Source organism: Meriones unguiculatus, chromosome 8 (genome assembly GCF_030254825.1).
Source record: "Meriones unguiculatus strain TT.TT164.6M chromosome 8, Bangor_MerUng_6.1, whole genome shotgun sequence".
Taxonomy (NCBI): domain Eukaryota; kingdom Metazoa; phylum Chordata; class Mammalia; order Rodentia; family Muridae; genus Meriones; species Meriones unguiculatus.
In genome coordinates, this window is record NC_083356.1 from 105108592 (window position 1) to 105133682 (window position 25091).

The 25091-nt window shown below is 38.8% G+C and overlaps 1 protein-coding gene across 4 annotated transcripts in view; it reads left to right on the forward strand.

Annotated features, from left to right (window-relative positions):
- Window positions 1-25091, forward strand: part of LOC110557626 (sodium channel protein type 2 subunit alpha) — a 131102-nt gene that overhangs the window by 67167 nt on the left and 38844 nt on the right. For all 4 annotated transcript variants that reach the window (XM_060390295.1, XM_060390294.1, XM_060390297.1 and 1 more), the window contains 6 exons: window positions 7610-7957; window positions 12101-12230; window positions 17012-17250; window positions 18863-19036; window positions 21445-21801; window positions 23232-23711. In XM_060390295.1, coding sequence (XP_060246278.1) covers window positions 7610-7957; window positions 12101-12230; window positions 17012-17250; window positions 18863-19036; window positions 21445-21801; window positions 23232-23711 — 1728 coding nt within the window. The remainder of the gene's footprint in view (window positions 1-7609; window positions 7958-12100; window positions 12231-17011; window positions 17251-18862; window positions 19037-21444; window positions 21802-23231; window positions 23712-25091) is intronic.

Sequence of the window (25091 nt, forward strand, 5' to 3'; positions counted from 1 at the left end):
AACTGAGATTACCTGTTTGCATCTTTCCACTTTCCATTTGTTTATGTCTTTACTAGTGACTTGAATTTCATGTGGCTAGCAAAAAGGTGAATCTTGCTTTTTATTCTTTTAGCCAGTATACAGGTTCTAACTGGAGAGTTAAGACACCTTACATTTAGGGTAATTGCTGAAAGGTATGTGTCATTTTCTCCCTGATTCTTTTTTGCATTTTTTTTTGTGGAGGGTTGATGATTAAATTAATTTTTATAATTTATTCCTTCTTAATCCTCATTTAATGCTGTCATGATTGTAAATACCTTCATTCCTCTTCTCTGTGCTTTAAGTATCCACTTCATGTCTGACTTGGTGAACAAGAATTGCTATAGTTTACGCACGGCATGGCACGGCAAGTCCTTTTTCTCATTCCATTTGAAAAGACGTTTTTGCTGCATGCTATAATCTTGTTTGGCAGTTATTTTGTTTCATAGCTTGATATATGTTAGTCCCTACTCTCCAGGCCCTTAGAATTTTTTTCAGGAAAGTCTTCTGTTCTGAGTAGCTTAACTTTAAAAACATCTTAGCCTTTCCCTCCCACAGCTCTCCAAACTCTTTCTTCACCCTGTTGTGTTAGCGTTTTGACTATAACATGACCTGGAGATATTATTTTCTGATCATGCCTACTTGATGTTCTATTTTGTTCGCTTCTTGGTCTTCTTTATTCTACTGGGTCTAGTCCATTGATGATGCTTTCCACTGGGTTTTTTATTTGATCCTTGGACCTTTTTTATTCCTACAGTTCCTGTTTCTCTCTCTCTCTCTCTCTCTCTCTCTCTCTCTCTCTCTCTCTCTCTCCTGAGGGTCTCATCCAAGTGGCTGAATTTCATGTGCAAACCTTGAGTGGATTTCTTTATTTTGGTTGTCTGTTTCCTCTAATCCTCTTTGTGATCTAGTTGATCATTTTTAAAGCGAGACTGTTGAACTGCTTGGCATGTAAGACATTCACTGTTTGGGGATTAGGTTATTGAGGGGTTAATGACTTTTGTGGGGAGCTGAGTTACTAGAGTGCTTCCTTAGCACACATGCAGCATGGGCTTCAATCCCAGGACTGCACGAATTGTGGTGGCACAGGCCTGTAGTCACAGAACCTAGGTGGAGGAGACAGGAAGATTGGAAAGTCAAGGTCATCTTCAGTTACAAAGAGTGCTTTAGGCCAGCCTCGGCTATATGAGGGTCTGTTGACAAAACAACAATACAATATGGAGAAGTCATGTTGTTGCCTTGCCTGGTCATAGTTCTTGTCTTTCTTTCCATTGATTCATACATCTGTGGAGATGGACTTGTGTTGCTGTTTTAATTTGGGGTCTTCTTTGTGAGCAGAGTTCATTTGAGGTTTGCTTCCCAATAGTGCTTAGACAGAAGCAATATACAATTCCATGATGAGAATAAACCAGACATAGAAATACCAATTATACAAATGATTTAAAAAAAAAAAGAAGGTGATGAAAACAACACAGTATAAAGTATGAAGTGAAAAAGATTAAAAGTGAACTTAATAACGATAAAAATTAAGTTAGAATAAGGAAAGGGAAAAATAAAGAAGTACTATTTCTTAAATGTGTGTGAGAGAAATGGGGCGGGGGAGAGTCTATGGCTCTACCTACCCTAGAGTTTGTGCACCTAAGAACTACAAATGTCCCTCAAGCTCTTCAAGAGAGGTTCTGCAGAGGAGGGGGCAACCCAGGGAGCCAGGCACTCTGCCTTCCCATCTCAGTACTTGAAATACCTGCTAGGTACCAAACCGTCTTCAGTAGGGAAGAATCGTTAGAGACCAAGTCACCTGCTGGACGTGGGCTCAGAGCTTTTTGCCCCAGACAATAGCCAATTCTACATGGCATGTGGCAGCTACAGAAGAGGCTAAGCCACCCACCCACAGACCGTAACTGAGAATCCTTAGTGTCCAGAGCGGCAGTTCTCAGCCTGCTACGTGGATGCTGCAGCTGAACCCGAGGGCTACTGATTGCGTAACAAGTGCAGTTGACACAGCGGTCCTCAACCCGTGGGTTGCGGCCCCTTTGGGGTTGAAAGACCCTTTCACAGGAGCTGCCTATGGCCGTGAGGAAACACAGATATTTACGTTATGATTCACAACAGTAGAAAAATTACAGTTTGTGAAGTAGCTACGTAAATTTTAGGTTGGGGACCACCATGGCATGAGGAACCGTGCTAAGGGGCCATGGCATCAAGAAGGTTGAGAACCACTGCTCTAAAGTAATCCAGAGAAGAGGGGCATTGCTCCTCACCATAGAGAACAGCAACCACCACACGCTCCACAGCCCATCCTTCCTGTGGCTTAGACTTCTCCTCGAGTCTGTGTCTGAACCTCCATCTCTCCATGAGTGCCTCCTGGACTACCTTCTACCCAGACAACGTGACAGGACGCTGCCAGGCTCAAACAATACACCCTTTGCCAAAACGTACCCAGCTTTACCTTCTAAAGCAGGAGGAGCAACAAATGGCTTTCCTCTACGGTGTTGGTCCGTTCTGCAGGAGGGACCACTGCCAGCCAAGGCCCACACTAGCTGTAAGGCTTTCAGGAGCTGCAGGGTTTCCTGGAGCTACAACTGACAGCCTGCTCTCAAAGGGGCTACCAGCATGCTCCTGGCTTTCCATGTGGACGGCTTACGTCATAGGCATTCATTTTGCCCTCTCAGAGTTGGTGTTAACAACTACGATGGCAGAGGACTGCTCTTACTTTAGGGTCAGCTCAGCTGAGTTAAAAATCACCCAATTGTCAGGTTTGTTAGGTGAAGATAGTGTTCAAACTTAATCCGACACTGAAACCCAGAGACTTTCTGCTTTTTTGGGCAATCTGAAAAGCATCTTTTAGAACTGATGATGAAATGTATAATTTGATTTCCTTTTAAATATATCATACATATCTTGGATTTTTTTTTCTCTTCATATCTTATCAGATAAAGAGTTTCACGGGACCTAATAGGTAACATCTGTACATCTTGGTGTGCCAGCAGACCTGTTCCACAGCCAAATAATATTGTGAATTCAGATAAACTGTGGTGAATTCAAATTGAATAGAATTTTTATTACCATGGGAGAAAAACTTTTTTTTTTTACTTTGTTACTACAATCCTTATGATTCCACTTGTATAAATATTAATTGGTAATTATGGGTCCCTTAAATGTTGGGCTCTCTTAAAACCATGTTTATTTTTGAAAAATAAAAAAAAATTAGGAGGAAAGAAAGATATGGAGGGAGGGAGTTAAGAAGAGATCAAGGGGGGCTGGAGGGATGGCTCAGAGGTTAAGAACACTGGCTGTCCTTCCTAAAGGTCCTGGGTTCAATTCCCAACAACCACATGGTGGCTCATAACCATCTACAGTGAGATCTGGTGCTCTCTTCTGGTTCTCAGGCACACATTCAGGCAAAAATGCTGTATAAATAAATCTGAGAGAGAGAGAGAGAGAGAGAGAGAGAGAGAGAAGGGAGATTATTTTGCCTACTTCTGAACCTAATTTTGTATAAATTATATACTAGGTTTGCCTAAATTTGAAACTTCATGTCCACTGGCACTGTAGACATTTTCTTCAATTCGCTTTATTCCAAATATGAAAAGATTAATTCTAGTCTGTGCATTATGCTTGGGAATGCTGACTCTGTCCCCGATCTTTCTGTGTTTTCCCAGCAGGTTGGGCATTGTAAGAGGTCGCTGCCATAAATGACCCGCCATGTTTTATTTTATCTCCTATTTGTTTCTTAAGCAATCTGTATTAATACAAAGAGCAGCTTAAAAATATTTGCCTGATTTTTTTTTAAAGTCAACAGGTTGCAAAGAACATGGCGAGGTGTTTACTGCCTTAGATGTAGAGCCTGGGAGAATGGAGCTGAGAAGTGAGGCAGACTAAAGTCTCATGTAATAGCCCACTTTATTCAGAGCATCAGGCAATTCATACTGTGAGGGTTAAGAGGAGCCACATGAGTAAAGTGTCCAATCACAAGAGCAAGTTGCATATGGGATGGACAAGCTCTACAGAGAAACATGTTTGTAAACAAATAACAATCAGCAGTTGTAATGAATATTTAAAGTAAAGTTACTCCTATCGGCTACACATGAGAGGGTCACAAAAACATAATCCGAGAACAATATCTTGATTTTGAAGAAATTGGGATCATAAGACTTGTGTCTTGATTTCTTGGAGTTTTCTCACAAGCACTCAAAAAAATCTCCTCATAAAACTATATTATTGGACATTGTTCTGACAGACAGGGAACAAGATTGGGGGAGGAAGGAGGGAGGGAGAAAGAGAGGGAGGCAGAGGCAGAGAGGTAGCACCCAGATATTGCACTAATCTCACTTTGAAAGTCCAGGAAATAATACTGAAAAGGTCAAACCAAGACTTTACCTGGGTGCAGTGGTAGGCACCTCTTAGCTTTTGTGAAATATTTTCAAGGGCCAAGGATGTGATCTATTAAGAAACTGTGCTTTATAATGATATAATAAAGAAGATTATGTTGATAACCACTTCTGCACTTCTGCTTTCATACCAAAAAATACATAATATAAGCTTTTCCTGCAAGATTATAATTTTCACAGCGGAGTAGGTGGAAATGTGAAATATTTCTTAGACATCTCTGACTTGTAAGTGTGGGAGGGGGAAGGGGAGAAAGTCAAGAGTGCATCTGCAGTCAAGTCTCAAAGTCATCTGGATATTCTCTTTTGAAACTTCTCTAAGAACCAGGTCACCTCCTCATGTCATGATTGCTGTTCATCTTTGTGATAAGACAGGAGTTATATTTTGGAGGGATTCACTGGTGGAAAGGATGCGTCTTCTTGATTGTCTTTCATTTGCATCACAGACTCTTAGACCTTAGTACTTTAAGTTTATGGCATTTATTGTAAGCATTTCTGAAGTATAAGCAATGGTTCAAAGAGAAGCATGGGATTCTGCTTGGCCCACTGAGAACCTGTTTTCTCTTTTTCCTACTGTTGGGAAAGAGAGAGTACCTTCACGATTGGGGTTGTTGAGATTGCTGACTCTAAGAGCTACTACAGTGGGCATCTTACCACACAGTGGGAAGAAACCTCAGCTGACCTAGGAAAGACATGGTCTGGTTATTTGTAATGTAGCTACCTGTCATATATAAACTCTGTTCTCAATGTACCTTTTAATCATGAGATATTGGATGCAGTTTTATTGAAATAATCTCCCTCCATCTAAGGTGTATTTTAAGTTAATATATAAACTTTACTAAAGTGTTATATATACTTGAGTTTTACTATATTCCCTTTCAATCATTTTATGCCTTTCTTTTTGAGCTAATGATAATCGATAGGCTGTTATGATAGGTAGGTTCCTGAGGGTGGCTTGAATGAGAACAGTCCTCATAAGCTCTTGTGTTTAAATACTTGGTCTCCAGTGGGTGGAACTATTTGGGAAGAATGACAAGGTATGCCCTTGTAGGAGGAGCTATGTCACCAGGGTGGACTCTGGGTTTCAGAGGCCTCCTCTATCTCCAGTGAGCCCTCGGCTTCCTGTTTGTAGTGGCAGCTGTGGGCTCTCAGCCACTGGTTCTGCTGCCTGTCACTTGTTACCTCTGCTCTGCCACCAGAAACTCGAACTCTCTGGAACCATACTTAACATAGGTGTGGTATAAGTATTACAAATATCATTGAAAGAAAGATGATTATCTAAAAAGAAAGAATACCTAGTGGTGTTAAGGAATGTAGGAATGTCATAGGTACAAAATTTTAGTTGGCTTTAAATTGTTCAAAGACGAAAAAGATCAAACGCCTCAGATTAAATTATGGAATTTGTGTTATTTCTATTAATAATTATAGACATACAATGCAGAATAGCTTAAGGAAAGAACAGAACTATTAAATTATGTAAATAATGCCTATGAATAGCTTTAGCAAGTGTGGTGGTTTGATTTTATAATGGGTTACAGTTGCCTTGAATCTCAGAAGAGATTTTGGACCTTGGATATTAAGCAGTCTTGAAACTGTGATAGACTATGGGGACTTTTGAAGTTGGACTAAATGCCTTTTGTGTTTTTATATGGCTATAAACATATGAGCACTGGAAAGTGGAATGTGGTTGTTTGAATAAAAATGGCCCCTCTAGACTTATATATTTGAGTGGTTAGTCACCAGGGAGTGAAACTATTTGAGAGAATTACAAGGTGTGGCTTTTATGGTGTAGATGTGGCCCTGTTGAACAAAGTCTGTCTGTCACTGGAGGTGGGCTTTGAGATGTCAGAAGCCCACACTAGACCCAGGCTTTCTCTGCCTGTGAATTGGGATGCAGCTCTCAGTATCTGCAGGCATACTGTTGTCTTCTCCACCATGGTGAAAATGAAATGTCAATGAAACTTTAAGCAAGTCCACAAATAATGCTTTCTTTAATAAAGCTGGCTTGGTCGTAGTATCTCTTCAAAGCAATAGAACAGTGCCTAAAACAGCAAGTTTTACGTAGGGACTCAGGCATAATGATGTCTTTTTCATATGTCAGTCCAGGCTTCTCCCATGTGTGCAGCATAAGACCCACTGCAGGTCTTAAACTTGGCAATCCCAACAACCCCAGCTGAAAAAACACCTCTCTTTCCCAACTCTTGGGGAAGGAAGTATTGGTTCTCAGTGGGCCAGCAACTCTCCTTGTCTCTCTGTAAACCATTCCATGTATTATAGGTATGAAGTGCTCTAGTTGGCTGGACTTGCGATGTTGCCATTCTTCTAGAGCCAGAGATTGTATTAGTGCATCAGAGATTAAATGATTCAAATACTGAAGAGCTTTTCCTGAGGTACAGGGTACTATGAACAACAAAGGAATGGCTGTCAGTCCAGTGTACAGCAGAGGTTGCAGACATAAACTAATAGCACAGAGGAGGCAATTCTTTCTTGTTGGTCTATGACGTCCAAGGAAAGAGCTTGGTGTAGAGATAGGCCATTGTTTAGAAAATGTTAAGCGGCTGTGATCAGATTCTTATTTGAAAATGGATTTTTGCTAATACTGTGTTGTTCATATTTCTTGAGACAGAAGAGTGGAAATCAGGAAATGAATCATACAGTTATTTCAGCTTGCTTTCTTTAATTTATTCATGAAGGCCATTATAAAATATGCAAAGGGAGGGACAGAAGCTGCTCCTGTACTATAATTATGCAGGTCTACCAGCAAGCCAGCTTTGATTTTCCTCTAGGGAGCCTCTGCCTCAGGGTGTGGTCACTTGTGAGCTCTTACTGCATCTATTTTGGCCTTCAAAAGGCCTAAATGTAGGTGTGTGTTTAATTACTTTCCATTGAATAGTTAAGCGAAATTCAGTTCTAAAGAGAATGGTCTAGCAAGTACTGCCATTCCAGGCATCAGTAATAAGACTAGACAGTGTTGTGGGAGTGCTTCTAACTGTGCTAAAGCAAAGAAAATGACAGAACAGGAGGAAAATGAAGGAAGAAAGGGGGGAAATAAATGGAAAGGGTGTGCACTGTACTGCAGCAAGGGAGTCCAGTGCTTTATCCTGAGCTAGCCTGCAGCTATGAACCAGCGGGTCAAGCCATTTTCTTCCTGGTGCAGGTTCTCAATTGCCTTCAACTGTTTTGTTTCTTTTGGTTATTTCCAGTCTCTACTGAGCATCCGAGGCTCCCTTTTCTCTCCAAGACGCAACAGTAGAGCAAGCCTTTTCAGCTTCAAAGGTCGAGTGAAGGATATCGGTTCTGAAAATGACTTTGCGGACGATGAACACAGCACATTCGAGGACAACGACAGCAGAAGAGATTCTCTGTTTGTGCCACACAGACATGGAGAAAGGCGTCCCAGCAACGTCAGCCAGGCCAGCCGCGCCTCCCGGGGGATACCCGCGCTCCCCATGAATGGGAAGATGCACAGTGCTGTAGACTGCAACGGTGTGGTCTCCCTAGTGGGAGGCCCTTCTGCGCTCACATCTCCTGTGGGGCAGCTGCTGCCCGAGGTGAGGCCCATTACCACGTCAGCTGAGGGTACAGAAGGAGAAGGGACTCTGGTGCCATCAGGAATGTGTGCTTTGACTTCCACAGATGATAAGTTTACTGCATCTGTTATTCCGAGGCCAAGAGTTGGTTGGTGTTACCAGGCTATAAACTTATCTTGTCAAAACCTACACATCTCTACAAATTAGGACCGTAAAATGAGTTTCATACAGTTGTTTGTTCATTATTATTACTACAGTTTGAAATTTAACAAAAGAGCCAAAATTTGTGCACTTTGCTGTGCAAATGTATTATTATTATTATTATTATTATTATCATTATTATTATATTAGATTTTTTTTGAGGTAAGATTTCTCTGTGTAGCCCTGGCTATCCTGAAACTCTTTTCGTAGACCAGGCTGGCCTTGAACTCAGAGATCTGCCTGCCTCTGTCTCCCAAGAGCTACGTCACCATCACCGCAACACAAGAAGCATGATGATTAAATATTAAGAAATTCATGTGCATGTGTATATATATATGTATATATATATGCATTTCAAAGGTTTTGCTATCCTGCTTCTTTAAAACAACTTCACATTTCCACTTGCTGTCACTAATTACATCTAAATCTCTTAGTTCACAGTTCTCTTCATTTACATAGTGTGCTCTACCCCCAGCACCAACTCAAATGACCCAGCTGCCCTACATCTGTAAAGAGACTCCTTGAATAGAACAGGTTAGACTTTTTCTAATAGATCCCAACTTTCATATTGCCGCCATGAATTCTTGTTATATGCAAAGCCACCCCAAATCAAGCATATGGAAAAGACTTTCAACTTAATAATATACACCAGGATGCATCATTGAAGATTCCTTTATAAAACGAGACACTCTTCATGTTGGCATTGAAGGAAATGTCATTTGACCTTTATAAAATACATAAGCCATGTTGTCTGATGACATCACAGTTCTCTGAGCTGGGTTAAAATCTCTTTCGTGTAATTAATTATCTTCATTTTTTCAAAGGCGGTCAAGACCCTTAGTCACATAATAATGGTCCAATTAGATTTCAGTCCTTTCTTAGAGGAGCGCCTTGCCTTAGGATATGACAATAGCTGTTGGTCATCGCTGATTTGCCATGGCCTCTTCTCAACCTTTCCTCTCAGGAAGGTTTCCAAGTATCCTGGAAAAATAGCAAGCCACAGAAACAGTAGAGGTTTGTTGTAAAGCAGACAAAAAGAATGATAAGAAAATGTCATATCTCTTGAGAAAAATAATTTTATCCAGGTGTGTATAACACATTGCCTAGAACACTGTGTGTTTAATTCATTGAGCCTTCACAATTGTCTAATAGTTGCTAATTTATCCCCATTTTACAGAGGGAAAACAAGGCCTGTGTTTTCTAGAGCTAAGATTTGACCTCAGATATGCTGTTTACAAGCCTTACTACATTCTATTCATAGTGAAAGACAACATTCTATTAAATTTTTATAAATGGGAAGAACAGCTGATTAAAAAACATTTTTCTAAAAAAAAAATCAGTGTTTTTTTGTTTTGTTTTGTTTTCTTTTCTTTTCTTTTTTGAGACAGGGTTTCTCTATAGTCCTGGAACTAACTCTGTAGAGCAGGCTGGCCTCGAACTTACAGAGATCCATGGGCCTCTGCCTCTAGAGTGCTAGGATTAAAGGCATGAGCTGCCACTGACTAGCTAAACCAGTGTTTATCTCTTTATTAATTATTTTTATTATCAAAATTGAAACAAAGTTTAATTAACATTCTAGAGCCAAACATAAAACAGACAAATAAATAAATCAAATACTTTGATAACCCTAACCTAGCATGTGAGTAAACTCCATAATGAGATGGAAACACTGATAAAGGAAGGTGCAGAGGACATGAGAAGACAGAGGAGTCTCTGCAAGGCCAGTGCTGTTCCAGTGAGATGTTGCGAGCCCATTTCTAATGTATTTGTGTAATACTGCAGTGGTATTCTTTGATGTGTAGATAAGGAAAAACCAGTGTTTCTCAGGCTGTGCTTCAACTTCCTTTAGGGGAATCTCAGAAATGGAAATTCCAAATTAACTGTCTGTACCCAGAAGTTATGAAGGACCCCGGAAATCTTTTTTTCTTATGAAACATTCCACGTGGTTCTTGAATACAGAAAGAGGCCCATCACAGATCTTAATATCATTGGGTAAAAATCCCAATTCCATTGCATCAATATAAGTACAAATGCCTATGTCAGAACTGCCCTGGCCTTAGCTGGGAGTCATTATACATTTACCTTATCAGAAAAGGAAGGCTACATCACAAAGGTCGATTGAGCCTAGCTTGAAGCCAAGCCTTTGGTAACCTGGTGACCTGCACATTCCCACACCTGTGTTCCTTCAGCCATGCAGTCAATGCTTTGAGGCGAAACTCCGTCCTGTGGAAGGAGCTGAAAATGACACACAATTGTCAGCCTTTGGGTTCCTGCGATGGGAACATACTAACAGAAAACGAACAGTGGCAAGCAAATAGCATGTCCCAAAGCACACGATTTCCTGTTCTTTACACATACAGTCCATTGAGACAATTTAATTTCTGAAGAATTATGGGACTAATATCAGTAAAGATTTTGGAATCTGTCATTAAAACAGATTGGGAGCTTTGAACATGGTTTTGCCTAAAGCAAAGAGATAAAATGACATTCATGTGACCTCCACTTTTTTCCTAGAAGGCATGTCTTTAAGGAGGTAAAATATTTTCATTCGGTAAGCCCATCTTTACTTTAATAGTTTTATTTTCAGTGAGGGATTCTCTCTTTTCTCCTTGGTTTAGCCCCCCCCCTTTACCTTGACGTTAATCTGAGGTGACTGCACAGATCTTTATCACCATGCGTGATAACACCAGTTGAGTTGAAATCAGTTTTGAGATGCGCAGTTATGCAAATCAATAACACAGCAGTAATGTTCATTGCTCACATCCCAGTGAGGTCTGGATTAATAAGCAACGCTTATGTCGCTGTTCAACTGAGAGTGGCTTGTTTATTATCGACTCACTCAGACCCACGTTCGAAATGCTGAGATTTCTCCTTTGTCCTGTGACTGCTAACTCCATGTTTAATGTTCTGAAGTAGGAACACGTCTCTGCCCATCCCCAAACCTGGAGAGTTTATTTTAGAAAAGGGAAGAATGGAATCATTGTGTGAGTGTCAACATCAAAACACCTCCAGTTGACATCTCCCAAGAGTTTCCGTGTTTAAGCAGCTCATCTGGGGGTAGAATTGTTTCATAAGTGTAGGTGAAAATATAAGTATAAGACGAAAATACAGGTTAGATAAGATTTGTATTTTTTAAATATAGATATTGACAAATGACTTTTGTCTCCAAAACAAAAAAAAAATTGAAATATTTTACATACAGAGTTCACATTTCAAGGGACCTTTTACGAAAGCATATTGGATAATGACCCTTTTTTTCAAACCTGTCTATAAAGTTCTAAAAACTGAACCTGGAAGTACATCAGAAAAAAAAAATGCATTTCAGTTTGAAGCTGGGGGCTGCAACGGGTACAATGCTCGGAGTTGATCCAGTGGGTATGAATTTTCCTCCTTCCAACCCAAATCTCTAGCATGGAGAGTGCTCACTCTGGCAAACTTGGGCATCACAGGAGACCGAGGGTCTGATGGACTTTCAAGACCAATCTTAAATATGATAATCCTAGGAATGTCACAATCACGTGTTTCTATCATTGGTCCCCTAGCTGGTGGCACTATTTGAGAAGGTTGTGGAACCAAATGGGTAGAGAGCAGAAGGGGGTGGTGGGTCGCTGGGCATGGGATTTGAGGCAACTTAGCCTCCTCCCACCTTCTGCTCACTGCCTGCTTCCTGAGTGTAGGTTCAGTGTGAGGAGCCAGGCCCCTACTGCTGTCACCATGCCTCCTCTGTCTGCTTCCCTGCCACAGCTGGCTGTAGCGCTTGAAACTTCTGTGTAGTTTCTCTCTTGAGCTGCTTTTTTTTTGGGGGGGGGTATTTTACCATTGTAATGAGCAAGTAAAGCACTGCTTACACCCGAGAAAGCATGGTGAGCTCTTGCTTGAGTAGTGTCTACAACTGGAGTGCTTTGAAGCATGTAACCACAGAGAATAGTGATTATTTTGTTGTCTGGAACTTTGGTGTTTCAGGGCACAACTACTGAAACAGAAATAAGAAAGAGAAGGTCCAGTTCTTACCATGTTTCTATGGACTTGTTGGAAGATCCTACAAGGCAAAGAGCAATGAGTATGGCCAGCATTTTGACCAACACTATGGAAGGTATGTTGAAAGTTCCGCACCATCGCTCTTCAGAAGTAGGTTGGTAGTGGTGCACCATGCCTTGCCTAAATTTCATGGTAATGCTTCCCAACCTAGTACCACATCACCACTTCTTTTAAAAGGTGAAGTCAAATCGGTGTTCTTCAAATGGATTCTTCTCTCTGCTAGATTTTTGAACAAGCCTCTAGGAAACAGCTACCAATTCAAGGTACATTTGGAGCTTAAGTTCTAAACTCCTGAAGCTTGATGGTGACGTTCACAACAGGGTAATGATTTCTGCTGATTACTACGGTGCTAACACATTTGACAACGTATAAAATATAACAAGCTAACACAACTTATAAAATTTACTGACTCAATAAGAATTATAAATAAAAGTGTGGATTAAGGTGTCATGCCTCATTGAAGCTGTATTCAAAATTTTAAAATTCTACTTTCGTTCTTCTCTTGTTTCTCTTTTCTCTCGCTGTTGCACCCTCTCTGTGTCTGTCTCTCTCTTTCTTTCTCTCGCTCTCTCTTGCTCTCTGTGTCTCTTTGTCTCTCTCCATCTATATACCCCTGATGAAACATTATAATATATCAGCTTTTACTTTGTTTGAAGAGTATCACTGAATAGTTAAGGTAGTATTTATAAGGCTGGATTTCATACTACCAAAATAAAAGAACAGCTGGATCTGTGATCACTTCCAGACTCTTCCACAGGTTAAATGCACTAATTTGTGATTGGAATTTTATTTTATTTTTTTTCAGCTAAAACATGGACTGTGATATTTAAACAAAGTTTTTATAAGGATTGACTAGGGTGAAACATCTAAAGCACCCCTGTACTTTGCATGCTGAAGACTGTCAACAGATGCTATGGTTATTAACTGTTCTTTTGTGCTACTTTTGTAAATTTATGTGGGTTTTTCATTTTTTTATTAAGTGAAATCAATAACAACTGTCAACTTCAATATGTGGAAAATATATTCCTATATAATATATTCATATATAATCGCCTCTCCACCACCCCATTGCCTAGATCTTCCTCATTTTTTCCTTCCTACTCTCATATAAGACGTATTCTATCTCTGCATCTTTTACAAGTCTCTCTGATTTCTATTCCCATATACGTAAAAGTATGTTTGAATATGTAAGTCAAAAGAGAAAGTTAAGAAGAAGGAGCATAAGGGTGAGAGAAAATGAGTGTGTGCATGACTATTTCTTAAAACTCCTTTCTAATTTCAATAGCTATATACACTGTATCTTAATCATATCTCCACTCCACTCCTCTCCTTCCTTGGCCCTCCTCCCAGGATATCTCCCTTCCCAATTATAGTTTCTTCAGAGACTGGGTAGATTCTCAGAAGAAATATTTTTAGTCATAATGCGAAACTCTCATGATCTCAATATCAAAAAGCCTGAAAGTCATAACCAGGAAAAAATTACCATAATAGATGACTCTGTCATCAGAGACAAGACATTGGTACAAGACCCAGTTTTGTTAGTCCTGATCTTTTCATTGACTTCAATGGAATATTAAACTCTAGTCCATTCTTTCCCAACCTTGCCTGCCTAGCTCACACTCCTTCTTCCCCCAGCTGCCAGTAGCTTGCTCCTCCCTATCCCTCCAGGTAAATGTTTTGAAGAGTCTCTGGTCTTCAGCTCCTTGCCATAGCAAAACCACTGAGAGGAAGGGGCCAGTGGTTCTGCTTCCAGTGTCGGCAGCATGGCTGCTCCCCAAAGCAGGAAGTAGAGAAGGAGCGAGGGTAAGTCTAAACCGACAATCATGCTTTGCACTTCTAGTAGTGTTAAGTTCTCACTAACGTAAGGAGTAACTGAAGGAAAACAAGAATCAAACCATTACAAATTCGGCTTGTCGAAGAATTGACATCCAGTGCTCAAAATGAACGCACCCACAACCTCCTCCGCAGAAACATGTCTCCTGGAGTGGGTCAGGATGAAAGGGCCGTTCTAGAGGTTAGAAGAAATTAGGAAGTGACAGACTACAATATTTTGATTTCAATGTCTTCACAGCTTTTGCGTGGATGAAGTTCATTTTTATGATATAGTTGATTAAGCTTCATTCTTTTTTTCCCATTGGTGATATATGACGAAAGCTTGTCATTTCTTTATTTGGTTACCTCTGAACAATATGACTGTGACACTGGCCAGAGTTCGTTGGCCGCCACCTTCTGCACATAACATGACTAGTAAAGCTTACTTTGATAAGGTCCTGTTTAATGGTGAGGGCAGTTTCTTAGTTGTTATTACCTGTTTATTTAAATGTGGTTTCTCCTAAAATTTGGTTCACCTTCCTTTTCATGAAGCAGGCTTGTAAACGTGGCTGGCAACTTTTGCTTTCCTTCTTTTCGACTACAGCCAACTCTTCATTATCCAGAGTAATGCATAATCCTGCTGAGTGATGCACAAACGTTATTTTAAAATGCAAAATTGCATAGAAATGTTTCATGGGCACACTTGGGATGGTGTGTATGTTTTAAACAAGTTAAAAGTACTGGAGGAATTAAGTGACAAGAGAAGATAGAAGCTTAGCTAGTGCTGCCTCTAAGACGGGGAGCCCCACCCCACCCCCACATCACCCCCAGGAATAGTGGAGAAGTGGCTGTAGTCCTCTGGGTGCTTGCTTGTTCCAAAGTGATCCTCTTGATCCTCTTATGGGGAATTAATAATTGAATGGTTTTATTTTAGAATTTAAGGCAACTTTGCTCCAGCTTTTTCTAGAGTCAAGACCATCAGCGCCTGCTGAATTTTCCCTTTGAATGTTTCTCTGACTTCTTTTTTTTTCTGTGCTATGCTGTTTGCTTTTCTTTTCCTACTAAATCACAGCTTGTATAAATTTTAAAAATAGAACTTATTCTGATAGTAGACAGACAGAAATTTTGCAGCTTCTCTTCTATTATTTGTTGCAAATTATATAACCTTTTTTTTTATTTCCTGTGTGAACATGAACTTGTTTGGGAGTATTGAAAGCATCTATAAAGCAATAATACATATATAAAATAAATAAATAAATGTGGCTAATAATTTTATTTACGGAATTTTTTTCCTCTGACTTAACTAAAATATTCTTTATTATATGCCAAATTACAAATCCTAAGATGTGGAAATAAAATGTTCACTTGAAGAATTTCAGGATCCAAAGAGAAATTTGAGATGTCTAGCTTTAACAGAATTCCACTCAAAATAGTAAAGAATAAATTGATTTAAGGAAGTGATTAACTTTATAGCATAAATAAGTAGCAAATGTTTATTAGCAGAACAAATATCTAGCAACGTCCTTCTCTATTTTCTAAGCTGTGTCTCCTCTCTTATAAATTTTGTTTCACTGTAAAACATAGCAGTGGTGGAGAAATGCCCTAGTGGCTATAATAATAGTACTAACGTGACTGGCCAGAGGCCAGATGTTGTGAAATGAATGAAGAGGAAAGCTTCCTTCTCTTGAGTGCTAAGAAGAGATGGTCTCATGTTTGGCAGAACAAGTAATTTTCTGCAGTGGGATTTTTAGAAACCGACAAATTTGGTGTCTTTCCCTAGTGAAGTCTCTGCTAAGTGATCCTCTTAACCTAAAACACATGGAAATGATAATTTTCTACTTCATAGTTGCACAGAATTCATTGTCAATTTTTACAGAACAGGTGTCATCATTAAAGTCTCTGAATTGCTTAATTTTATAAGAAATGATCAAAAAGCCTTGTAGACAATTATCAAAAAAGGTTTAAGACTATATTCCCGTTCTGCTAAAATCTGTCTTAAAAGCATTGCATGTTTTCTTAACTGGTTTTTTGTTTTGTTTTGTTTTTTGTTTTTGTTTTTCTTTTGAGACAGGGTTTCTCTGTGTAACTTTGGCTGTCCTGGATCTCACTCTGTACACTGGCCTTGAACTCATAGAGATCTGCCTAACTCTGCCTCCAAGGGGTTGGATTAAAGGCACACACCACCACCACCACTCAGCTTCTTAACATTTTTACCATGAAATTTTATGCCACATATTTGATACAATAGTTACATATTTCAATACATTAAAATATATAGATCCAATAGAAATATATGAATTCTATGAATGTTCTATTTTAAATCTTGTATCATATTAATAGAACCTGAATCTCATTTTGTAAAGTGTTGGCATACTAGCAATGAGGACCCAGTTTATTCAGTTAATAATTCCTTTCTTTGTGCATATTTTCTGGTTAAATCGATATATAGAGAGAACAAGAAACTTGTTGAACATAATGTACACACCCGTGTAACTCAAAGTTATTATCAATGTGAGAGTTTTTAAGTCAGAGGAGTGAGTCCATTATATGCGCTTTATTAGAATCCCTACAATGACAACTAATCCAAGAGACCAAGGTTCCATGTGACTCACTGAGTGTATCTCCATGGGAACCTGTGATAACACACACTACCCATCCCTTGTTCTATCTGGGATATAGATGAACATGTATGCAAATGAAAGTTCTGCCATTTTGTTTCTTGAAACCCTGTAGACAATTTTTTTAAAAAAGAAATCAGTACTGCAGATCGTCTTAAAAACTATCTGAGAAGCACTGGAAAACATTAGCTTTTCTATGTCTACTTTTTCTGTGCCTGCAAACCCATAATTTTTTCTGGCTCCTTCACCAGATTATCTTATCGTTTAAAAATACCTTTAGATTGTCTTTAATGAAATACTCTCAACTTAAACCAAACACTGATTAATAGAAAGTAAAAAGTTTTCATGAGTATGTATAGATATATATATGTATGTATATATATATGTTTTTTTTTTTCCTTTTCAGAACTTGAAGAATCCAGACAGAAATGCCCACCGTGCTGGTATAAATTTGCTAATATGTGCCTGATTTGGGACTGTTGTAAGCCATGGTTAAAGGTAAAACACGTTGTCAATCTGGTAGTGATGGATCCATTTGTTGACCTGGCCATCACCATCTGCATTGTGTTAAATACTCTCTTCATGGCCATGGAACACTACCCCATGACAGAGCAGTTCAGCAGTGTGCTGTCTGTTGGGAATTTGGTAAGGCTCCTTGATGGTTCATCTTCTTACTGGGTCATGACTGTTTTATTAATTTTTTGTGTCACTGCCAAATAAGATATCATCAAGTAATTGACCATGTTCACCAAAGACATCAATTTTTTTTCATCTGTTCTTAACAATAAAAAGAAGCTTCTCCACTTAAACACAGTACAAAGGATAAAGACGTTTTATGTGTAATTTAATGTAGAAATGAACTTAAATTGCTTCTGTATTATAATGATAACTGCATCCAGGCATAATGAGACATACCTGTAATCTCAGCATTTGGGAGACAAAGGCAGGAACATCACAAATTCTAGGTCATCTGGGCTACATAAGAGATGCTACTTCAAAGCAAACAAAGAAAGAAACAAAAGCAAGATTAGGGCTATCCAGATGGCTCAGCAAGAAAAGCAGCTTTTCAACAAGCCTAGTGTAAAGCTATCAATGGTACACTTGATCCCAAAAAGGTGGAAGAGAACCAACTTCTGTAAGTTATCCACTGACCTTCACATACATCCATTTTACACATGTGCCCCTCAAAAAACACAAGGCAAATAGGTGGAAAGTTATTAAAAAGCAAGTTTATGCTAGGAATTTTGGAATATATATAGGTGTGTACATATATGTGTGTAATATAGACATATATATACACATATATATAATATAAAATGCTTATTAAGTTCTCATGAGCTTTTAACAAATTACTTAAAGCATAATATATTTCTTAGACTTGAATTCAACACTATATATATTGTTTATTTAATTTCTGATAAAACTCAAGTGAATCAAATGATTAAGTATATTCAATGAGCACATATTTTATATCAAGTCTCTGCTGGTTTCTGTAAAAACCCAAGAGGAAACAGCTAGTAGTAAGAACAGATTAAAACTATAGATAACTTAAGAAAATAAATACTTCATGAAGTTCAAGAAACAGCACAAAGCGGGGGGGGGGGGGAATTAGCTCAGGAACAGAGAATAGCCTCTTTTTTTAACAAGAAGAAATAGATCTACTATGGCTATGAACATACTATGATGGGTTACTTAACTTCCTTCAAGTTGAGACATTTTGAGATTGAAGGACAGGAAAGTGTCAAGATATATAGAGGAGAAAGAAGATTTAAAGTAACTGTAGAAAATGGAAATGGAAAACACTGATCTTATGTTCCAAGATTAACAATTAAAAATGTCTTCACTGTCTGAAAGGCCACTAATGACTATGTTTATCATAGTTCGTGTCGAGCCTTCTTAGCTCCAGTTTTCTTCTGCAGAGCCATGAAAGGAGACCAAGCTATTGTACTTGGCAACTGAAATCTGTGCTTCTGAGCAAACACTTGGTGATGTTTTGAGGACAAAAGAGATCAACCTCAGCGGAGCGCAGTGTGTCCGTGTCCAGTGCACTTTTTGTATCCAAATCAGGGTGTTCATTTTACTGTATATTTTATCACTTCATAAACTTTAAATATGAGCACTTAAATATTAGGTTGAATATAAAACATGTCAGAGCATCCATTTGTTGAATCCAGAATGTGTGTTTGATTTACTGTTAATTTACATTGCTTCTTTTTGAGAGTGGGCATTCCTGTAATCAGCTGCATTTCTCACTTAGGTCTTCACCGGGATCTTCACAGCAGAAATGTTTCTCAAGATAATAGCTATGGATCCGTATTATTACTTCCAAGAAGGCTGGAATATCTTTGATGGCTTTATAGTGAGCCTTAGCTTAATGGAGCTCGGCTTGGCAAATGTGGAAGGATTGTCAGTTCTCCGATCGTTTCGACTGGTAAGCAACTAGCAGTATCCATACTTTTTTGTAATTAACTAGTGTTCATTCTTTCCCAATACCAGGTGAGATATTTTTCGCAAATACAACATTTTTTTGAAAACATATGAAAATGCAATGCCCTTCCTCTGAGATGTAGTTCTTTCTTCATGATAGCTTTGATAAATATAGTATTTAATTCCAATGAACAGCCAATGATTGCTCTCTCCCTAGTGATCAAGTGGCAGGTTTAGTGAAGAAAGAGAAAGGGTAGTCACACATCAATCCAGATTGCAATCACCACAGTCAGCACTGTTTTTTTTTTTTTCTTTTTTTTTGTTTTTAGCTTTTTCATTATACTTTATTTTTTTCTTTTTTTTAATTTTTATTTTTTTATTTTTTTTATCAGTTACATTTTATTAACTCTGTATCCCAGCCGTGTCCCGATCCCTCATTCCCTCCCAGTCCCTCCCTCCCTCCCTCATCTCCACCGTGCCCCTTTCCAAGTCCACTGATAGGGGGGACCTCCTCCCCATTCATCTGATCCTGTTTTATCAGGTATCTTCAGGACTGGCTGCAAAGCCCTCCTCTGTGGCCTAACAGGACTGCTCCTCCCTTCGGGGGTGGGGAGACCAAAGAGCCAGTCATTGAGTTCCTGTTAGAAATAGTCCCTGTTCCCCTCACTTTGGGAAACCAATTGGTTACTGATCTACCACAGGCTACATCTGAGTGGAGGTTCTAGGTTATATCCATACATGGTCCTTGGTTGAATGTCAGTCTCAGAAAAGACCCTGTGCCCAGATATATTTGGTCCTTGTGGAGCTCCTATCCTTTCCCCATCAGACTAACTCCCCTTCTTTCTTATCAGAGTACAGGGAATCAGTCAGCACTGTTATCTGATATGTATAACCACGTGTGAGGCTTCACTGGGATCTTGGATTTTCTAGATTTAACCCCTAAGAAGCTAATACTGGGAATAGGGTGTATGGAGGAGGAGAAGTCAAAGACAGCATTCCTTAAATATTTTCCTTTCACCCAGATCACGAAGACATCAAACCTTCTCTCCAAGAAGCACCGCCTATAGTGTATTGTAATAACTTTAAGTTAATTATCTTTCACTTGATCTCTGGCTTTCTTAACTATTAGCTTCTTTTTTAAATTAAAAGACTACATGCCATCTGAGACATTTCTCTTGAGTTTTTGGTGGGTTTTACTTTATGTGCCCTGGCTTTGGGTTGGTTCTATTCTCAAATAACAAAGGCTGTGCATAGTTACCAAAAAAAGTTTCTTGTAGGTGATTTGTTGTGCAGATAATGAATCCTGAGACTTTGATTTGATGTCTCTTTGAGACTTCCCTTATGAATTTCAAAGTTCAAGCTTGAGCTGGCGATCCTTGGAACTATTCTATTTTTCCCCAGTCTTCAACAAGAGTTATGGATCTAATTTGAAACTAGAAGTATACAGGAATTGCAAAAGCAATTATAAATAATTATATGACAGGTTATATGGACAAGGAGTTGGTAAGAAGAATGTTTAGTAAACCTTTGTGATAATTGATACAATGTGGGGATCTAGGGATCACTGTATCATTACCATCTTGCATAATGTACCAGGCTCTTTTTCATAAGTTCTCTCTTGGAATGAATTAAACAGGCTGGTGCTTCTGCACGCTCCTTTGAGTCACTTAGGTGTCATTAAATAATTCACTACTGTCTGCCTGACATTTACTTAAGACTCAGGAATAAAATGCTGCTGCTTTTTAACTGACAATGGTGCTTTAGGGGCCTCTGCAAACCAATTCTACTGATTTGTCAGGTACGGTGGCAAGGGGATATGTATACCCTGTGATGACTTCATTCCCAAGTTACTGAAGATGTCCATGTTGAACAAGGCTTTCAGCTTAAGCCTCCTTCTAACATAAATCCTTAAAAGTACAGTATAATATATACACTATTTTAGATATGTATATCAGACGATAGACAAGTAATAGATAGATACATGCTAGATAGATTCAACTAGATGGAAATTATGGAAAGCCTCCAAGAAATTTGTTCATCTTTCTCTTTTAATTGCTGCAGCGTGTGCCCTATATGATGATCTTTCAACTACACTGAAAAACATATTCACTCTGGGCTGTTAAATAATAGCTGCCCTTTTTTGAAAACTAGTCTCTCTGAATTAACTTACATAACCTTTAAATGCCTTAGTGAAAACAAACCACAATTAAACAAACAAACAAACAACAACAAAAAACAATTCCAAAAGCTTCTGCAGCTGTGTGTGTCCTACAGTATTTTCTACGTTTGTTAGATAATTCGTTGGCACATGGATAATCCGTCACTCTACGGTTGAGACAGACTTGCCATATATTTCTGTTGATGCTTCTGTTATGCAAGGTATTAACAGTACTCTTACATTATTTTCTCCAGCTGAGAGTCTTCAAGTTGGCAAAGTCCTGGCCCACGCTGAACATGCTCATTAAGATCATCGGCAACTCGGTGGGCGCTCTGGGCAACCTGACCCTGGTGTTGGCCATCATCGTCTTCATCTTTGCCGTGGTTGGCATGCAGCTGTTTGGGAAGAGCTACAAGGAGTGCGTCTGCAAAATTTCCAATGATTGTGAGCTCCCGCGCTGGCACATGCATGACTTCTTCCACTCCTTCCTGATCGTGTTCCGTGTGCTGTGCGGAGAGTGGATAGAGACCATGTGGGATTGCATGGAGGTCGCCGGCCAGACCATGTGCCTTACTGTCTTCATGATGGTCATGGTGATTGGGAACCTCGTGGTACGTAGTAAAAACACTTTTCTCCTTTTCAGTTACAGATAATATGGCTTTAAAAATGTTTGACTGAAGAACATTGTATGTTTTAGGGAGTGTTATTTTCCGTCGAGTTCATTTCCAGTTGTCTATTACATAAGATTTCAGGAGCCACAAGTGACTTAGACTTCTGTAATTTTCACATCTTCAAAATGCCTCTTGAGCCAATGTTGTTCCACATAATTCATACATGTGTCAAACTATTACATTGGTACTGTATAAATACATATGAGCAAGATATGTTGATCAAAATTAAATAAAACAAGGAAATGAAGTTCAATAGTGGACATTGCATAACAGGATTCATCTATATAGATTAAAAACATTTTATAATAGACAAAGATATTCCATTTATAATCCATAAGAAATTAAATTTGGAAAAATGACTGTGGCACTATAATTCAGTTTTCTTACAGAGAAAAATTCAAACTTACAACCTCAAAGTTGAGTTAGAATGAAAGTTGACTTCATTCAGTGCAGTTAGTAAGTTTCTGAACTAAAGGGACAAGTGGGTCAGGAGCCATGGCAATGGCAAGGTGATAGATAGATGGTCATTATGGACCCAACTCTTTCCTTACACATGTCACTGACATTTTCACTGGAATTTTAAATTCTTCCCCAAGGTTGCCCTTTTGTACTAATAACGCTTGTGTTTGGTCCCTTCTGTATTTTTATTTTGATTCTTTGTTTGAATAATCAAGGACTGTGTAAATGAAACCCTGATATAAAACTAATAAGACAGTCATGTTCCCAACAAATGCCTGGTTCCTAAGTAACCCACCTTGTCTATGGGCTGAGAGATTCATCGTGATACCACAAACTTCATTTTTAATTTAACATTACCAACTTTGTTATTGTATAAAAACCACTTCTTTAATGTATTTATAGCTCCTGCATAAACTAATAGCAACTAAAAGAGGTTTTTGAAGCAAAATTAGGAGTGTTCTAGCAATAAACATTTTTCTTGAACTTACCAAGTTACCAAGGTGAAAATGTTTGCAATGCTGCAGAAGCCGAATCACAGTTAAGTAGATGAGAGCTCTATTTGGTTCTGGGTAATAAAGTTACAATAAGTATTCAGTGTCTTAAAAGATAGAAATTATATGTTCAAAATTATAATAGTCCAAAATAACATATTTCTTTTACTGCAGAGTTGTCTAGATTCTTCTGAATGTAAAATTAGTCTTGACATTTCATGCATGGCAGCTTAAGGATTTTGAAAAGAACCTGCAATAGAGTGTGAATAGTATTTGCTATCAGGTGTTTGTTTGTTTTTACATTGCTGTGCTTCAGGAGACTTTGTTTTTAACAACATCTATGAAGACAACTCCACTTCTCACAACTGAGGCAAGAGAAACGGCAGGCTGTCTGATCTCTCTTCCTCGACTCTCTTTTAGGTTCTGAACCTCTTCTTGGCCTTGCTCCTCAGTTCTTTCAGCTCTGACAACCTTGCTGCCACAGATGATGATAACGAAATGAACAACCTCCAGATAGCCGTGGGAAGGATGCAGAAGGGAATTGATTTTGTTAAGAGGAAGATACGCGAGTTCATTCAGAAAGCTTTCGTTGGAAAGCAGAAAGCTTTAGATGAAATCAAACCCCTTGAAGACCTGAATAACAAGAAAGACAGTTGTATCTCCAACCACACGACCGTGGAAATTGGCAAAGACCTCAATTACCTCAAAGATGGAAACGGGACGACCAGTGGCATAGGCAGCAGTGTGGAGAAGTATGTGGTAGATGAGAGTGACTATATGTCATTCATAAACAACCCCAGCCTCACTGTGACTGTGCCCATTGCTGTGGGAGAGTCTGACTTTGAAAACTTAAATACAGAAGAGTTCAGCAGCGAGTCAGATATGGAGGAAAGCAAAGAGGTAGGAATTTTAAAATAAAAGGTGTTCTTCGGTATGTATTCATGTGGCATTAACACTATTAGCTATTTTCTACTGTATGTCGTTTCCCTGCAAAAAAATAGAAAACATCTATTGTAACGTTCATAGAGTAAAGGTGATTGGCAATGTTAGATAATTCTGGCTCGGCAAATGTTTTTGTGGTTTAATTTTTCAAATAGACACTTGCCAAACTCATAATATTAGCATTATTTTTTTCCTAAGCATTTTCAAAATAAGCATAGATAATACCTCAGTGTACATACTTTCTTCCTTGTAACTCACCACAATAATGGTTTTAGTATGTACTAAAAGATAACTAATGGAAAATGGTTATTACTCTCATCTTGTTATATTGTTGAATGTAATGAAATACTTCATAAAGAACAGTAGTTAGTTTGCCCAGAATTATTAATATGTGCTGAAGTTAACTTGGATCTTGGCTTGATGGCATTTAGTTTCGTGTTTCCTAAAGCTGATTTTTGGTAGCTTAATTAATTAATTACTTTTTATTAATTAATTAAATTTACATCTTGGTTGGAGGCCCCTCTCTCCTTTCTTCCAGCCCCACCCTCCCTCTTGTATCCCCTCTCCCCTCTTCCTCAGAATAGAGGAGCCTCTTACCCAGACACCCCAGCTCACCTATTCACATGAGGACTGAGTTTGTCTTCTTCTCTTGTGGCCTTGTAAGGAAGTCCCATCAGGGGAAGTGATCAAAAAGCAGGCAATCTAGTCTGTGTCAGAGATATCCCCAACTTCCCTAACTAGTGGGCCCACATGAAGCCTAAGATGCCCATCAGAATTATCTTACTGGGATCTGTGCGTTGTAGTATTTTTTTTTTTTTTTTAAGAAAGAGAAGTTTGTGATAGGGAATTGTACTGAACACTGTTGACTAACCCAATTGAGCACATCAACCTGCTGACACACAGAAAGCCCCCCGTGTTACTGAATGCAGATTCTGAACTGACTAACTCAGTGTCTTCATAACACATTCTTTGATTTTTTATATAATTATGAATACCAGGGAATGCTTAGGTTGTGCCTTGAGATAAAAGGGAAACTGAGGCACAGTCTATTTTGCAATGTCTAAATCAATTCCTTTTTGAAGGGTGGATAACTGGATTGATTCAGTGGTTGGGGAGTTGTTTTAATTAAGTGCCCTTTTGTGTTTTCTCCACATTCACTTGGCTCTTTATCAGCTTTCTGGGTTGCCTTGAATATATCATTTAAAATTCATGCCCTAATTCTGTAGGCTTTAACTCTTCTACTACTTTGATGGTATTTAGTGCAATTTCCGTTATGATCTTTGAATGTTTCTCTTCTTAACTTTTTGAATAATGTTGAATCCGTGCTAGATCGATAAT